At 44.1% G+C, this 18,039-nt stretch overlaps 1 protein-coding gene across 1 annotated transcript in view; it reads left to right on the plus strand.

The window, feature by feature from the left end:
* The window catches only part of RAP1A (RAP1A, member of RAS oncogene family), a 71,872-nt gene extending 64,918 nt beyond the window's left edge, over window positions 1–6,954 (plus strand). The window contains exons 8-9 of the mRNA XM_013962541.2: window positions 2,029–2,144; window positions 5,199–6,954. Of these exons, the coding sequence (XP_013817995.1) occupies window positions 2,029–2,115 (87 nt within the window). The 3' untranslated portion in view covers window positions 2,116–2,144; window positions 5,199–6,954. The remainder of the gene's footprint in view (window positions 1–2,028; window positions 2,145–5,198) is intronic.

Genomic DNA, 18,039 nt, shown 5'->3' on the forward strand with positions numbered 1-18,039 from the left:
ACCAGAAGGACAAGAATATAGATGAAGCACTTGTATAGCTTTGAATAAATTGTTTGGTAGTGGTACCCCCCTTAACAAATAATTTAGGCTTGTGATCTTGGGACCATTAATTTTTTTTTAATTTATAGTATAGTTGTTGTATGGCTTTCTTTGGTGGCTCAGACAGTAAAATATCTGCCTGCAGTGCAGGAGACGTGAAGGGAATGGCAGTCCACTCCAGTACTCTTGCCTGGAGAATTCCATGGACAGAGGAGCCTGGTGAGCGACAGTCCATGAGGTTGCAGAGTTGGACACAACTGAGCAACTAACACTTTAACTTTCACCTAGTTGCTATACAGTATTGGGCTTCCCAGATAGAGGCGTACTAAAGAATCCACCTGCCAGTGCAGGGGACACAAGAATGTGGGTTCAGTCTCTGGGTCAGGAAGATCCCTGGAATAGGAAATAGCAACCCAGTCCAGTGTTCTTGCCTGGAAAATCCCATGGAGAGAGAAGCCTGGTGAGCTGGTCCATGGAATCACAACGAGTCAGACATGACAGCGACTGAGCATGCTCGCTGTACAATCTTAGATTTTATAGGTATACAGTGTAGTGATCCATAATTTTTAAAGGTTATACTCCATTATAGTTATAAAATATTGGCTATATTCTCTGTATTGTATAATAAATCCTTATAGCTTATTTTATACCTAATAGTTTGTGCCTCTTAATCCCCTACCCTTATATTGCCCCTCCCAGCTTCTTTTCTTCATGGATAACAACTAGTTTGTTCTCTGCATCTGAGTCTGCTGTTTTTTGTTATATTCACTAGCTGTATTTTTTAAATTCCTCATGTAAGTGATATTACACAATATTTGTCTTCTCTGTCTGACTTACTTCATTTAGCCTAATGCCCTCTAAATCCATACATATTGTTGTAAATGGCAAAATTTAATTATTCTTTATGATGACTAGTGGGCTTCCCTGGTGGCTCAGAAGGTAAAAGAATCTGCCTGCAGTGTGGGAGACCCGGGTTTGATCCCTGGGTTGGGAAGATCCCCTGCATGACAACCCACTCCAGTACTGTTGCCTGGAGAATCCCCATGGACAAAGGAGCCTGGCGGGCTGCAGTCTATGGGCTCACAAAGAGTCGGACACAACTGAGTACCTAAGCCCATGATGAGTAGTATTCCATTGTGTATGTACACTACATCTTCTTTATCCATTCATCTGTTGGCAGACACTTCCATATCTTGCCCTTGTAAATAGTGCTGCTATGAACATTGGTGAGCATGTATCTTTTCAAATTAGTGTTTTTCATTTTGGATATGTGCCCAGGAATGGAATTGCTGGGTCATATGATAATTCTGTTTTTAGTTTTTTATGAAACCTCTATACTGTTTTCCAGAGTGGCTGCACCAATTTACGTTCCAACCAACAATATATGAGAGTTCCCTTTTCTTTGCATCCTCACCAACATTTGTTATCTGTATTCCTTTTGATGCTTGCCATTCTGACAGATGTGAGGTGGTGTCTTGTTGCCATTTTGATTTGCATTTCCCTGTGTTTAGCAATGTTGCGCATCTTTTTATGTGCCTGTTGGCCATCTGCATTTCCTCTTTGGAAAAATAAACACTTGGCAGAATGTTACTAATTGGTGGATATGGGTGAAGAAATTACTTAAGTTCTTGGTACTAGTCTTCTACCTTTTCTATAAGTTTGAAATTTTTAAAAAATAAAGCAAGTATAATTAGGTTTTTGAAGCATAGAAGATTCTGTGAAGAATGTGATTTCTCTTATTTCTTCACTACTAATTATTTTTATTAACTTGTTATTGAGTATCTAAGAGCAAATGTATTTCTCTCATTGTAAATAGATAAGTCCTGCTTTACCCTGACTGAAAATCAGCTGGAGTGTCTGAGACCTGCTGATAAAGCAGCAAAATACAGACCCAAGAGCAGAGTAATATTTAACAGAATCGATTGTTTTGTGGAAAAAGGTCTCAAATATTGGATGAATAAGTACTACTTTTTTCTTGCTTTTATTTAGATATTTTATGACCTGGTCAGACAGATAAATAGAAAAACACCAGTGGAAAAGAAGAAGCCTAAAAAGAAATCGTGTCTGCTGCTTTAGACCCACAGTAAGCAGCAGCTCTGAGCCAGGTAAGGTGCTAAACGCAGAACAAATGCCTTTCTCAGCCTCTTAGGTTGGGCTTTCCCCAACATTAACCACTTCCCACTTCACCTATTGGGGTATTTCCAGGCTTCTGTAATTTGTAAATGTGAATGTGTTATATAATTTGTAGATATGTTCATCTGTTGGAAAATATGTCTTTTTCTTAGTGAGGGTCTAGGCTGTCTGAGGGAGGGTAAGAATCATATCTGTTTTGCTCGAAAGCATCCCCAGTACCTAGTATAGAATGGGTATTCAAAAAATAGTGGTTGAACAGATAGAAAGCCTTCCAAAGTCACACCCAAATTCATACTGAATTGAAGTGGAACAGTGGTTCATCTGGGAAAAGTGAGTTTTGCCTCTCTTTGAATTAAGCAGGAACAAAAGCATGTAATGCGCTGTTTTATGTCTGGCTTGTTCCACTCAAAAATGTTTCTAAGACTAATCCTTGTTGCATATAGCAGTAGTTTATTTTTGTTGTATGACTACACTGGCAATATATTTATGTATTCTGCTATTGATGGACGTTTGAGTTCTTTTCAGGAACGAGTATGATTCCTGTGCACTTGTCTTGTACAAGTCTTTATGTACATATATGTATATGCGCATGCATTTCTGTATGTAGGAATTGAATGACCAGACAGTACACTGTGTATGTGGTTAGCTTTAGTGGAAACTGTTAAGACGTCTTTCAAAGTAGTTGTACCAGGTTACACACATACTAGCGTTTACGAATTCCACATCCTTCCCAAATTTAGTATTGCCAGTTTTTGTAACTTGAGCAGTTCTGCTGGGTGTGCTGGCATGTCAGTGTAGTTTTAGTAGTCATTTCCTCTCAGGTAGGGGTTGACTTCTTTCACATGTTTCTTCTGTAGGTCTCTTAAGTAGTAGTTGACTTCAAGTAGCACTTAAGTTTTCATTAAGTGAACCCATTGGAGAGAAATTAGTGGCAGCATTGAAGCTGCCTTTCAAGTGAGAAACCAGGCTGTGTGGGGCCATTTGTTTGTTTTTCTTTAACTATGTACTTAAATCCCGTGAACAGTTTCTGCTTATGTTCATCAACTCTGTAAACATTCAGTTCAGTTCAGTCGCTCAGTCGTATCTGACTCTTTGCAACCCCATGGACTGCAGCACACCAGGCCTCCCTGTCTATCACCAACTCCTGGAGTTTACTCAAACTCATGTCCATACCATGAAAGAATATGTTCATGAAGTAGGTTTATGGTGTAATTTGATGCTAATTATGGGACTGTTACTAAGCTTGGTCCACTTAGTGGAAAGTCAGTTGTTCCCCACTTGAGAGTTGGTTGTGCTAACTCTTGTAAGTCCCTTGGGTCCATTTAGTAGATTACCTCTTCCAGAGCACCAGATTAACTAATATGTGCTTCCTTAGAGATATGAACAAATCTCTCTTAGGGGAAACAACTGAGTAATTATGCCCCCTTTTGAAATAAAGTAGAGGGAAAGCAGAAAAATTCATAGGTTGCCTCTGGTAGTCAGACTTTGGAAAAACAGCTTCTGGCCACATGGTTGCTTTAGGCTTTTAGTGATATCTTAAGTCTATAACTATGAATCATCAGCTCTCTGAAGAAGATTATTGATAAAATTGCTGCTGTTTGCATTTCTTTAGGGAAGGGTACAAAGGTAAAAAGAAAAGAGAACTCCAGTTCCTGTTCTGAAATGTATTTAGCTCTTTTATAATTAGTTGACTGACTCATTTTTATCATTATCTGAGCCGACTCTGACTGAATTTCCAGTTCTTTGAAAATGTCCTTTTAGCTTATGTTTAAAGGAAGAGGTGCCATCTTCTGGCCTATTGTGAACATTCATTCATACACACACTACAGTGTATTACTCTGAGTTTTACCTTAGAGGAAAGAAATCTTGACTTAAATCTAGAAATAAGACTTTCATCCTGGTTGCATAAATTCTTAAGTCTCTGATAGATAATTCAGCCTTCAATATATTTAATGTTACCCAGGACCTCTGTGCCTATTTGATAATACCAAATAGTAGGTCACTTAGTAATCAGAATACTTTGCAGAGCTATTTGCTGTGATTATAGGCTTGAAGTGCCATGTTGATCCCATTTAAAAGGTACTGAGATAAAGAATAAATTTAAATAGCAACTCTTAAGTGTTTTTAGAAAGAGTATGTGAACCTTAAGGGCAGCTTATCTAGCCTTAGCCATTAGGCAAAATCATATTGAAACATGTTAGTCTCTTTCTAATATGTCCTACTTTTGAAAACGGAGGAAAGAAATTCATCTTCAGGAAATTACTCCTTTAACCTGATTCTTTTCTGCTGAATAGTAATCCTTACTTTGAATTTTCTGCCCTTGAAAATAGGCATCAGCTATTTCTGTATCATCTCTTTTTGACCTAGCCTAAATTGGAAGAGGTAACCCTAATATGGAGTTCCCTGGTACCTCAGATGGTAAAGAATCTGCCTGCAACGCAGGATACCTAGGTTCAATCCTTGGGTTGGGAAGATCCCCTGGAGAAGAGAATAGCTATACACTCCATACCCACTCCAGTATTCTTGCCTAGAGAATTCCATGGACAGAGGAACCTGACTGGCTACCGTCCATGGGGTCTCAAAGAGATGGACATGACTGAATGGCTAACACTTAGTAATACTTACAACCCTAATATAATAACCATAAAATGGTTGAATTAAAGAATTTTCCATGGAAAGTTGATGCAGCCATGAATTGTTTTCTTAGTAGAAAAGGAACTTTTAAAAATAAGGTGATAATGAGGTAGAAATCATCACTGTTTTCCTCTGTACAGACAGGACTGCCGGATATATTGTGAAACTAAATACAATAAAACTATTTTTAAAAAACATTTTTAGAGAGAGTTTAAAATAACCTTGTTACTATATCTGTTTAATATATTTAGTTATCTAATGATCAGCTAAAATAATTTCTTTCTGTAATATTAGATATCTATTTACTATCATGTCTGACATTAAGAGGTTAAACATACATATAAATACATATATATATATATATATATATCTGTGTCTATTCAATGTTCTAGATTACAGGAATGAAGAACTGTTGCCTAATTGGAAAGTGCCAGCATTCCAGACTTCAAAAAATAAATCTGAAGAGGCTTCTCCTGTTTTATATATTATGTGAAGAATTTAGATCTTATATTGGTTTGCACAAGTTCCCTGGAGAAAAGAATTGCTCTGTGTATATCTCTTGGAAAATAAGACAATAGTATTTCTCCTTTGCAATAGCAGTTATAACAGATGTGAAAATAAATATACTTGACTCTAATATGATTATACAAAAGAGCATGGATGCATTTCAAATGTTAGATATTGCTACTATAATCAAATGATTTCATATTGACCTTTTTATCATGGTTCCTCCCTGTCAAGCACTAAAAGTTGAACCATTATACTTTATCTGTAATGGTATAGATTATGAAAAAATTTCCCCTCAAACTCATTGCAGCAGATAACTTTTTTGAGTCATTGACTTCATTTTATATTTAAAAAATTATGAAATATCATTCTGTCATTATATTCTAATTAAAATTGTTTGTGCATAATGCTTTGGAAAAATGGGTCTTTTATAGGGAAAAAACTGGGATACTGATTTCTATGGCTTTCAAAGCTAAAATATATAATATACTAAACCAACTCTAATATTGCTTCTTGTGTTTTACTGTCAGATTAAATTACAGCTTTTATGGATGATTAAATTTTAGTACATTTTCATTTGGTTTGTGTGTTTTTGTTATTGTTTATAGATTTAAGGCCTTTATTTTATAATGATCACGTTGTTTTAAACGCAGCAGTAGCTCCTTTCTGACTGGTACCTGCAGAGCACTTGGCTTTAAACCCCTAAGTAAATGGTGATTTCTCTATGAGCAGACCTCGCACTTTCTGTTCTATATATATTTATTCCTATTATACAGTAAAATACAGCATACTACATACAATAGTTTTGTATATTCTCTCTTGATCTTAAAGATTGTATCTTATTGAATAAAATATCCCACTGTGTATTATTTTTATATGTAAAAAGATAAGTTTAACACTGTATCAGGGTTTAACTTTTACTATTTCCAGTCTTCCCCAGCTTGTAATTTCATCAAGGAAATCCTTTTGCCATTGTTAATTTGTTGAGTATAAGTCCACCATGAAATGTTATGTGAAATTTTTCAGATTTGCTTTATAGTATTGTAGATTGAAGTATCTAAGAGAAGTGGGTGAAAGTGAAAAAGCATATAAAGGGTGTGTCAGTTGCTTTTTCTTCAACTGTATAAGAAGTAGTATAGTGGTGGTCATATGGAAAAGGTTGCTAAGTTAAAAATTTTAGCTGGCTATATAGTGGTGCTTTTCTTTTCCTTCCCAGTTTTTTTCCATTTTTTACAGAAGTTGGGGCTTAAGTAGATCATGGACCTAGAGGGATATGACTTATGTATGCCATGAAGTAGAGCCAAACAGCTCATTAGCCACTTAAGTACTGGAGAAGGAAAGAAGCTTGGGAAACCCTGTGCCTTGTTACTGAATATCAAGGAGACCAGTCCTAGAAAGTCTAAATCATTGCTCAGGGATCTAGACGCTGTCTCATTGCAACTGGGCGTGAAGTAGTGTTCACGCCTTGCAGAGACTTTCCAGGAGTGTGGTCAGCCCCATCAGTTACTAAATTGACATTTAAAGATCAGATTTCAAATGTAAGTTCTGACCAACCTGAGAAAATGTTAAAATATTGTAAAAAAATTTTTTTGGAAATTGTATTCTTTTAAGTTTCTAATAAACTTAGTTACCTAATACTTACCTTCTGCTGATCCAGTTATACATGTCTGGGAGTGAGGGGCCAAAATCTCCTTAATGCAATAAATTTGAAAAATAAGCATTAGGGCCAGTCTGTCCAGGTCAGTGTAGCATATTTTAAGGTCCTCTAAAGTCATTCTGCTTTAAAACACACCTCTCAAACATTCCTTTGGACTTAAAATCATAGACAAACATCTCATAAGCGAGCAAACATTTCTAGATATTACCTGTTACACAGATGGTGTAGTTATTTGCCAGATTGAGTAGGAATTAAGAATAACTCCCAAGTTCCAGTCTGCTTAAGGAGTAGCGTGAACTCCATGTCCTCTGTTTTAGAACATGACAGGTACTGGATTTGTTACATCTTATACAGTCCACTTGGGATAAAGGTAGAATTGTGAAGAAGAATGCCCTTCTGGCACACACTAGTGTGCAGAGCAGGACCAGCTAAAATCAGAGATATGCATCGCTATCTGAAAGAAGTCTGCCACTGCTGAGCAAGAGGGAAAGCTATCCCGTCAGAAAGTGAGATGGGTGTGCTTTTATAATGTCTCTATGTGAAGTCCTTAGTCTTGGTTCCATAGGAAGGGTACCTGAAAATAGTGGTGTATTTTTATAGCATAAAAATTTAGAAGTCCTCAAGGATATTATATGAATCTCATATGGTGAATATTCAAGAACTGATACCATGTTAGTATTTATGACTATTTAAAGTATAATTACTTTGGTTATATGAGTAATATTATGATTTAAAGGAGACTTGATATCATAGGTGATTGTTTGCTCTTTCCCACTTTGAATACAGACAACGTGAATGGCTTAGTAGTGCCCCCAAACAATCTTAGTTTTAAAAACTTAACAGTAAATGTGTAATCTGTTAATTTTACCCTCCACCAGGGGGAGCTTCAGTATCAGTTAACGCTTCTGCCAGCATTGAATTAAAAGTATATATTAAAGCCATCTATTCTATAAACACTGTGTGCCTCACCAAGAGGCGATAAAAGGCCTTCCCTCATGAGTTTTTAATTGGACAGAGAAGATATAAGAAATTCATCTGAGATATGAATAGTAATTCACCAGTGTGGCCACAGGGTAAATTCTTTTAGAAATGTTTCGAGATGGATATTGGTGTTACTCTCTTCCCCTGCAACTTTGAACGGATCTCTGGCACCTTGATTTGCCATCATAACTGATGCCTTTTATTCCTTGGTGAAACAGTATGCTTCTTAGAAGTTAGAATATACTCGGAAAAAGTTAACTCCTTGGGAATATACTAATCTTAATTACCAACTTTATTAAAGTGAGATACTTGGCCTGGGACTGTTTTTCTCCACATATGAACATTCTTCATTTTCTGGACCTCCCAATTGCAAATATTTTGCCTCATTATCCTCATAGGTACATATGTCTTAGCCTGGGACTGTTTTTCTCCACATATGAACATTCTTCATTTTCTGGACCTCCCAATTGCAAATATTTTGCCTCATTATCCTCATAGGTACATATGTCTTAGCCTGGGACTGTTTTTCTCCACATATGAACATTCTTCATTTTCTGGACCTCCCAATTTCAAATTTTGCCTCATTATCCTCATAGGTACATATATCTTTGTTAGCTCACGATCCAATTTTTGTTTTCAGGACTGAGGGACAGAAAGATATAAAGATTACCTTAGTATTTTCCTTTGTAAGCAATCAGTAGAATGTTAGAGGGTGTAAAATACACTCATAAATATGTGTGTTGTGAAACCAAAGTGTGAAGAATTGGTCAGGTATTTGGAGGAAGGAAACAAAACCTTTGTTTTATTTGGGTCTTGTACTTAAGGTGCTACTTAAATGTGTGTGAAAATATAATAGCCCCTCTTGACTCAGCTCCAAACTTGAAAGGGAATAGTGGTTTGGTTGCTTGTTCAGGGTCTGGAAAGAGCCCATCTTGCTGGGAAGGAAATGAATGTGAGCTTTGAGGCAGTCTGGCCACCCAACTTTTAGCATTTCTATTCTCCAAAAATGTAAAAAATGCAAATTATTTTTGAAAATGTAGTATCGACATTGCCTTCGAAGTGGATTTTTCTTACTACAGCTTCATCTTGGGTTTGTTGAATATATAGTCCATTCATCTAATGCCATATCTTGCTTAAATATTCTTGTTGAGAACAGCTGGAGACTTCGAACTGGGTGCCTAGTTCTGTTTTCTGGGAGGCAGCATGAATTCTATTTTGCAGACATCAACAAGAGCTTGTTAAGTTTCCTGTGGTTCTGGGCCCAAGATGTGATACACATTTCCTGCTGATCGCTTCTCTTAAGAAGCATGGGCTTGGCTGTTCCTATTGAGGAAAAATCTTAATAAAACTTCCCATTTTAAGCAGTGATGTGACTCTTATTTTGAGGTGTTGTTTTCAGTGCACTTTTAAAAGCTTAACCAAATGCAAGTTCCTGTGCCTACTTTCAACCATGTAAAAATTCTTGCAAGGTTTACAAAGCAGAACAAGGTATGACCCTTACAGGCTTATCAGCAAATATTCACTGTGCCTCTTTGGTTTGCCAGGTGCTGACCTGCTTGTTGGGAGTGCATTAGAGAATAATACAAACCAAAATCCCTTCCCTTGTGGAGTTTCTGGCAGGTGGCAAAAGGGTGTGTGTGTGTGTGTGTGTGTGTGTGTGTGTGTGTAGCACTATGGAGAAGAGAAGCAGAGTAAAGGGGCAGCTGTTTGGGGCAGAGGGAATGTGGTAGTGGTCACAGGTTTAGGTTTAACTGAAGTTACTCTTGCATAAATATTTGAAATGTGCAACCCATATACCTGCCTGGGGGAAAATGGTCTTCCATGCAGTGGGAAGTATCTGCAGATGCCTGATGTGTTGGAGGACCAGCAAGGAGCCCAGTGTGGCTGGAGCAGAGGGAGCAAGGGGGAGAGTAATAGGAAATAACAGAGGTGGTGGGATTGGGTGGGGGCAGATTTCCTTCAGCTTTTACTGAGCAGAATCCATGGAAGGGATTTTGGCAGAGGATATAAGATGCTCTGAGTCAGCCTGCCTTGAGGATGACTCTGGCAGTTGATTTGAGAATAACCTATAGAGGGCCCAGGATGGAAGCAGAGAGGCCGATTAGGAGACTGAGTAATCAAGTCTGGAAGTGGAGCCAGCGGAAGTGCTGACACACGTAGAATGTGTGTGTGAGAGAGAGACAGGAGTCAAAGATGGCTCCAAGATTTTCGGCTGATAAGGTTGTGAAGGTTATGACGGGAACAGGTGTGGGAGGGGAACAGGAGCTCCATTTTGAACATATCACGTGTTTAAGACTGTGTCAGATTCTAGAGTTGTACAATAGGTGGTTAGATACGAGTCTGGCATTCAGAGAAGGAGGTCCGGACAGGACATTTACATTAATATTTAAGAACATGAAGCTGAGTAGGATCCCTAAGATTGCTTATTGTCAGAAGAGACCCACAGACCCCATCATGAGGTTGGGAGATGAAAAGTGAGCAAAGAAGAACACGGAGGTCACTGGTGACCTTGATGGGCCATCAGTAGAGTGGTGGGGGACAGTGTCTGGAACGCATATAAGAGAAAATGGAAGGAAAGACAGTGGAGATGTCAAGCATGGATTACTCCTAAGCTGGGTGAATCTGCACGCGTGTGTGCTAACAGTAGCATGGGCAGCTATAGTGGCAGAAGGGAAACAGCATGTGGTGTAGAAACTGGTAGGTCACAAAGAACTAATAAAAGTACCGTAAAGCAAAGTAGCATGAGAGAGCTGCTTTCTGTTCTGGGAGATGTGAAATGCTTCAAGAGAAGGCTTTACAGGGTGGAATCTTCAGCAGGTGAGATGGGGTGGGAATGTTACATACAGGCTGATTTCAGGAAAAAGCAAATGCAGAAAAGGAACCAGGAGTGATACAGTTTCAGCTGGTGTTAATGTAAGCGAGGCTGGAGCCACATGGTGACAGTCATTGAAACGAGAAGTCAGCAGCTAGTAGGTTGAGCTAGGCAGATAGCAAGCACATAGCATCATATGGGTGAGTCCTGCAGAGGGCAGGCATATGGAGATTTCCAGAATGGAGAGGATGGCAGTTGCAGGGTGGTACGGCTTACTCTCTAGGGATTCTAGTCATCTTCCCAGCCTTCATTTCTCCCTTCATTTTCCCTCTTTCTCTAATGACGATGATCTCAGGCATATGGTTATGATCGTTCCCAAACAAAACTCCGTTTAGAAGGGAACCAGCATTAACTCTTTGAGACTTTAAGACTTTGGAGAGGACTGAAGAGTAAAGTCTCTTTTTTTGCTTTGTATTCCTCTGTTTCACCTGACATAAGTCTGCTCCCCTCAAAACCTTTGGTACCTGGTGGGCATGAAATAAATATTAGTTCACACCTTCACACGCTCCCAAGCTCTCCTTCTTTACTGTTATTTCATAGCAGGAAACAGCAACCCCTCTGGCCCTTCCTTTCTCTGGGGATCTACCATTCGAGTGAGAAGGCTCTTTTCCCCGATCCCATCATCCAGACCTTCCCTTGTGGGTAGGAAGCAAAGCCACAAGCCACAACTTTGTAGCCCCTGTTCACCTTGCCTTTTGCATCACTAGTGTCTTTCCAGTTGGATGGGTTGGGAAATTTGAAGGAGCCACCAGGATTAAGGGGGTCATAAGTATGCAGTACATCATGAGAAATGCTGGGCTGGAAGAAACACAAGCTGGAATCAAGACTGCCAGGAGAAATATCAATCACCTCAGATATGCAGATGACACCACCCTTACATCAGAAAGTGAAGAGGAACTAAAAAGCCTCTTGATGAAAGTGAAAGTGGAGAATGAAAAAGTTGGCTTAAAGCTCAACATTCAGAAAATGAAGATCATGGCATCTGGTCCCATCACTTCATGGGAAATAGATGTGGAAACAGTGTCAGACTTTATTTTTAGGGGCTCCAAAATCACTGCAGATGGTGACTGCAGCCATGAAATTAAAGGACACTTATTCCTTGGAAGAAAAGTTATGACCAACCTAGATAGCATATTCAAAAGCAGAGACATTACTTTGCCGACTAAGGTCCATCTAGTCAAGGCTATGGTTTTTCCTGTGGTCACGTATAGATGTGAGAGTTGGACTATGAAGAAGGCTGAGCGCCAAAGAATTGATGCTTTTGAACTATGGTATTGGAGAAGACTCTTGAGAGTCCCTTGGACTGCAAGGAGATCAACCCTGGGATTTCTTTGGAAGGAATGATGCTAAAGCTGAAACTCCAGTATTTTGGCCACCTCATGCGAAGAGTTGACTCATTGGAAAAGACTCTGATGCTGGGAGGGATTGGGGGCAGGAGGAGAAGGGGACGACTGAGGATGAGATGGCTGGATGGCATCACTGACTCGATGGACGTGAGTCTGAGTGAACTGGAGTTGGTGATGGACAGGGAGGCCTGGCATGCTGCGATTCATGGGGTCACAAAGAGTTGGACACGACTTAACAACTGAACTGAACAGTCCTCCTATTCTGGAGAGTGGGACTTGGAATTGTGGAACTAGGTTGGCAAATTGTGGGACTCGGTAGGCACTGGGCCCTGCCTGCCTTCCTGGAAGAGGATGCATTTAATGGAGAAGTTTAAAGAAGATATTTGATCCCTGTATTCCTGGTAGGGTCCTGAAACCAAGACCAGGAGCTTTGGAATTCTTTGGCCCCTTGAAATCATGGATGCAGTTGTACCTGACCCCTTGTTCTCTGGAAGATAAATTGATATACTTGGACTGCAAATCAGGGGTTCTAACAGGAGCAGGATTCCCTAGGTCAGTCCTGGCGCAGTGCACATGGAAGGCTTCAAGTGACTAGTTGGGGGCATCAGGGACGGAGTTACCAGCTTTGGCACGTCTGCTCGGGGAGCAGAGTCTATGCAGGGATTTCGTTACTGTCCTCACACCATTTGGAGGAATCTGTTGCTTCTTGCTTTGAAAAAAAAGTCTGTGCCTGATACCCTCCCCTTTCCCACCACATCTCCACAAACAGTTTGCATGCTGCCTTGCTGGCAGCTCAGCCCCTGGGAGACAATGTCTGGAGGGTGGCCAGTAGTAGGACTGGAGGTAGGGAAGGCGCTCAACACCCACCTCTCAGCTTCCTTCCCCCTTGCCCCACCCTGACCCTCCACAGTCACAATGGGGGAAGGAGAATCAGGCAGACTTGATGTCCCCAGGAGGGGTGGGGACCCCTGGCAAAGCAGGTTAAGAGAAATTCCCAGGGTACACAAGACTGGGGTCAGATGTTGCCAAAAGGGAGAAGGAGATGAGCCAGGTCAGGAAGACCTGTGGAGACAGAGCAAGTAGAAAAGGAGAGAACCTGGAGGCTGGGCTAAAAGCCATGTCATCCAGGATGGAGCAGGCGTGAGAGAGAAGTGACTGCGCTCACCTGCAGGGCCTGAGCCCTGGGTCCCCGTGACAGCAAGCTAGGGGCAGGGTGCTGGCAGGGAGGGGGGCCAGGGCTCCCCAGACAGTCAGTGTTACAATAGAACTGGCCTGAGAAGCCAGTATGGAGATGCCAAAGGAACAGGCCAGGGACCCAGGGTACCGCGCAGCAGCTTGGGAGGGGGTTTGTGATGAGGAGTGTGCTCTCATGGAGGTGACATGGGCCCAGCTCCCCTCTCCTGGGGAGTGAACTGAGGAGTGAGATTTGGGCCTGGGTAGGCAACTGAGAGGCTGTGACTGCTGATCTTTTCTAAAGCAAGAAATACAGGAGCTGGGCTCAGCCCACTCTGGGGGCTCCCTCTGAGGGGTGGAGGTCATGTGGAGAGGAATGGGGAAGAGGAGTTGCTGCCCTGGAGGTATTCACAGTCTGGGCTGACTTACAAAATAAGTTCCATGTTTGGGTGCAGGCACGGATGCAGCCTCCAGGGAGGGGTTTGCACAGGAGATGCCCTTTAAACTGTAGCGTGAAAGATGAGTAACAAGTCAGCCAGTCTGAGACAGTGGGCAAGGTAACAACAGGTCAAAGACCTAAAGGCATAAAAAAGCCCAAGCTTGGAACAAAGTGCTCACCTCCCTAGAGCGTCAAGTGGGGGGATGAGAAGTGCCCAGAAACAAGGCTAAGCAAGTCCGTTGGGGCCTGTAGGGCAGGGCTGGGCCTGTGGACGACCACGGGAGACAGGACAAGTGAGGATGAAGTCACAGGATCCCGAAGATGCTTCCTTCAGATCCCAGGCAGCGTTTCCTCCCAGCTGCGTGCTCCAGCACCCCCCGCCCCGCCCCACCCCACCCCCCACGCAGCCCCGCCCCCAGCGCCTTCAGCAGCAGGAGGTAAGGAAGGGGGCTGAGGGAGGCGCAGGAGGAAGGGGAGAGCAGTAGGGGAGTGACATGTGCAAAGCGGAGGAAGCAAGAAAACAAAACCTGATTCTTCCCTTGGATGGGGACACCCGCCCCCACAAACCAGGTGCCATCTGCTGTGCCCAAACTCCCTCTCCCTGGCCAGAGGGAGGAACTCGAGGGCAGGACCAAGGGCCTGGGTGGTGGTTGGGAGAAAGGCAGAGGTGCACAGCGTGCAGGAGGTCGTTGTGGGCAATGATTTCTGTGTCCCTGGAACAGGGTGGTTGTCTTGATTGGCGGGCCAAAGAATGGGCAGATGGGGAATGGAGTCTGTGGACAGGAAGCCAGGGAGTGTGGCCACTGCGGCCTGAGACCTGTGGTTCAGAGATCCTGCCCCCTCCTCGGCCCTGGGCCCAGTCTGGCCAACAAGAAGGCCAAGTGGGAGGTGCAGTCATGGCCCCTTGTCAGATTATTCTGGCCCCAAGCACTGTGTGGAGGAATAGGTGCCCAGGAAAGGCTCCCTCCCCCTTTGTTCCTTGGAGACCTCTCTCTGACCATTAACAAAGATGCTTTCAGAGAGTGATGGGGGCAGAGTGTGGGGTAGGGACACTTAGAAGGCCAGGAAGAAAGAGGAGGGCTCCAGTGGGGGACAAGAATGTGGACTCTGTTTTAGGGACATTGGAGAGACTGAATTGGGATGCCCTTGTGTGCATGTATGTGTGCGTGCCCTGGGCTTTGGGGGTGTATTGAATACATCTGGGGCTTGGTGGTGGTGGGTGGAGGGAAGTGCCAGAACTGATTGAAGGGCACAGGGAGAGGGGCTTGGAAGTAGGTCTTCTGTCAACCTCAGAGGGAATCTGGGAACGAGGTTTCACCATCCTGTTTGTTTTAAGTGTTGGGTAGGGGAGTCGGGGCTTCCCTGGTGGCTCAGGGGTAAAGGATCTACCTGCCAATGTAGGAGACTCGGGTTTGATCCGTGGATCAGGAAGATCCATCCCCTGGAGAAGGAAATTGCAACCCGCTTCAGTATTCTTGCCTGGGAAATCCCATGGACAGAGGAGGCTGGAGGGCTACAGTCCTTGGGGTCACAAAAGAGTCGGACATGACTTAGCAGCTAACGACAACGAGGGGAGTCGGGCATCCTGATAATAGTAGGAAGAGGGGACTGCAGTCTGGGGTCCTGGGCCCCTGCTTTGTACTCTAGAAGGGTCTGCCAGGCCCTTCTAGGCCAGCACCCTTCCCCTGGCGGCACCAGCCTGAGCTTCTCATGAGGGGTAGGACTCCGGAAGCCTCCCTCTCACCCTGTCAGAGGTAGTGGATTCTCGGAAGGCAGCCACAGCCAGGACTGTGAAACCCTCAGGACTGCTGCGGGGTGGGGGTCGGGGGGAAGGAGAGCTGTGGGGCCAGGCGGGGACTCCGGCAACTAAGGCCTTAAAGAGCACACAGATGCAGGCCTGACTTCTTCAAACCATCAGAAGTTGGCGCATTCACCTCTCTAGTCCTTGCCAGGAATGCGAGGGCCCTGAGGGCTTACTGTGAGGGAGAGCTGGGGTGTGGAGGGGAGGAGAGTGTGCCCTCCAGCACATCCTCAGGCAGTGGGGGGTTTTCAAGCACCATTTCTGAGCTCAGCCTGTGCTGGGTACCCCTCCGTGCCCAGCCTCCCCACCCCATCCCCACCCACACACACATACACACGCGCGCGCATGCGCGCGCACACACACATATCCTTCCATGGACAAGTGTAAATTGTTTGCCGTTTGGCCAACAGCCCAACTGGGTAACATTTTTACAATGTACAACATGTTTGCACTTACTGTCTTCTCTGATCCTTGCTATAATCCCGTGGGGTAATAGCTGGGGATCAGACAAGGCTGTTTCCTACCTTTCAGCTTTTTTGCCCTGGATCACACGGTCAGTGCCTGAAGTGAAGGTCGGTCATCCGATACGTACTGAGCTGCTCTGCTCAGGGTTCTCGACCTGGAGGTGCCTCAAGCCCTCACATCTCCCAGCAGCCCTGCATGATCTCTGTTTCACACTGAGGACAACGAGGCTCAGGGAGGTCAGGCAACCCCGTCGAGCTTACCCAGTGATGGGCAGACGGTCTCCTAGCCCTGCTCCCCAGAGAGACAGGCTGTGCTTCTGTCTCATGGAGACGCTGTAGGAAGTGTTGCTGTGACTTGGCAAAGATGAAGGGTCCCCCTTTCTCAGGGATGTGTCGTGGGGACAGAGCTGAACCAGGCCTCTAGTCCTCAGGGCAAGTTTGAGTTCAGATCTCACCCTGAGGGGTGGTGCAGGGGAAGAGCTGGAGGGAGACGGACCTTCTGGGAAAGAAGGGTCCCAGGCCTAAAGAGATGGGAAGACGAAGGAGACCAGTCAGCCCTCTGGCCATACCAGCAGGGCCTCTTTTAGCTCCTACTTGTGCTCAGGGATAACCTATAGACACACTGGTCCCAGGGCCACAGAGTGGCCCTGTGGGGCCCCGAGCAGATGCCTGAGCCGGTCAGGGGACCCCTACACCTGCCCAGGGAAGTGGGCCAGAGGTGAGGCAGGCCCCATGCCAGGGAGGGTATTAAATGAGTTTCCAGCTAATTTGCATGTCCTAATCTGCCATAAAATGAGCCCCAGGGGCAGCATTAAGCTGTCAGTTTCTCTCTACTTCCTTCCCCTACTTCCCCTTGTGCACACGGCCCCCCACATTCCTGTATCGCTTAGGCTCCACGCGTTCCCGTTTACCTGTCCCCTCAGTGTCAGTAAAATACAGTCTCCATCATTTCCCCAGCAGGAGCCCAGAAGGGGAGAGAGAAAGAAAAATAATGGAGCAGCAGGGGGACACAAATGAATCGACCCTAGTCTTTCATCAGCCAAGCACGGGATGGGGTGCTAGCTACATGAGCCCTGTCAAGACCCAGGCAAAATTCCGCCACCGCCGCAGGCAGCCAGCATTCCGTCTATTCTCCATGCGTGGATAATGCGGGGAGGACGGGTTTTGTTGTTGTTCCTCTTGACTTGGCTTTGGAGTAAATATGGGCAGTTTGTGGGGTGGTGTGAAAGCTCTAGCCTGCAAGTGAGTTGGAACTGTTTCAATCCCAGCTCTGGCACCTGGGCCCTGGGCAAGTTGCTCACCTTCTCTGAGCCTTCTCCGTGTAGTCAAGAGGGACAGCAGCCACTTCCTGAATGTGGTCAGAAGGAAATAAGAGCATGAAGATGACAATGCCCAGCACCTGTGAATTTGTGGCAGCAAATGTCACTAGTTGCTTTGTCCTGGTCCAAGTTACAGTGAGTTTTCATTCCCTCGGATCCTTTCTGGCTCACTGATGGGTTACAAGTTGCTTCTTCCTGCTGGATCCCTTGAGTCAGGAATACTGGGTCCTTGTCATTGGTCTGTTGTTAGTTCCGACCGCAGTACCTGGCATGGGGAGCTGTTGAGAAAGTTTTGTTCAGTTGGTCTGCATTGCAGTGACTGGTCTACAAAGCAGATGAATGGCCCAGAGGTGACTTGGTTTCCTGTAGGATCATAGCTGAATCAGAGCTGGTGCCTTCTTGAGTAACTGCTGGGTAGCTTCCACCCCAGGCTTTCCTGATAGCTCAGACGGTAAAGACAGCTCTGCCTTCAGTGTGGGAGACCTGGGTTCGATACCTGGGGTGGGAAGATCCTCTGGAGAAAGGAAATGGCTCCCTACTCCAGTGTTCTTGCCTGGAGAATTTCAAGGACAGAGGAGCCTGGTGAACTATACAGTCCATGGACACGAGTTGGACACGACTGAGCGACTAAGCACACAGCAGTTTCTCCTTCACCTAGCAGCCCATGTCTCCCT

This window comes from Capra hircus, chromosome 3 (genome assembly GCF_001704415.2).
Source record: "Capra hircus breed San Clemente chromosome 3, ASM170441v1, whole genome shotgun sequence".
Taxonomy (NCBI): domain Eukaryota; kingdom Metazoa; phylum Chordata; class Mammalia; order Artiodactyla; family Bovidae; genus Capra; species Capra hircus.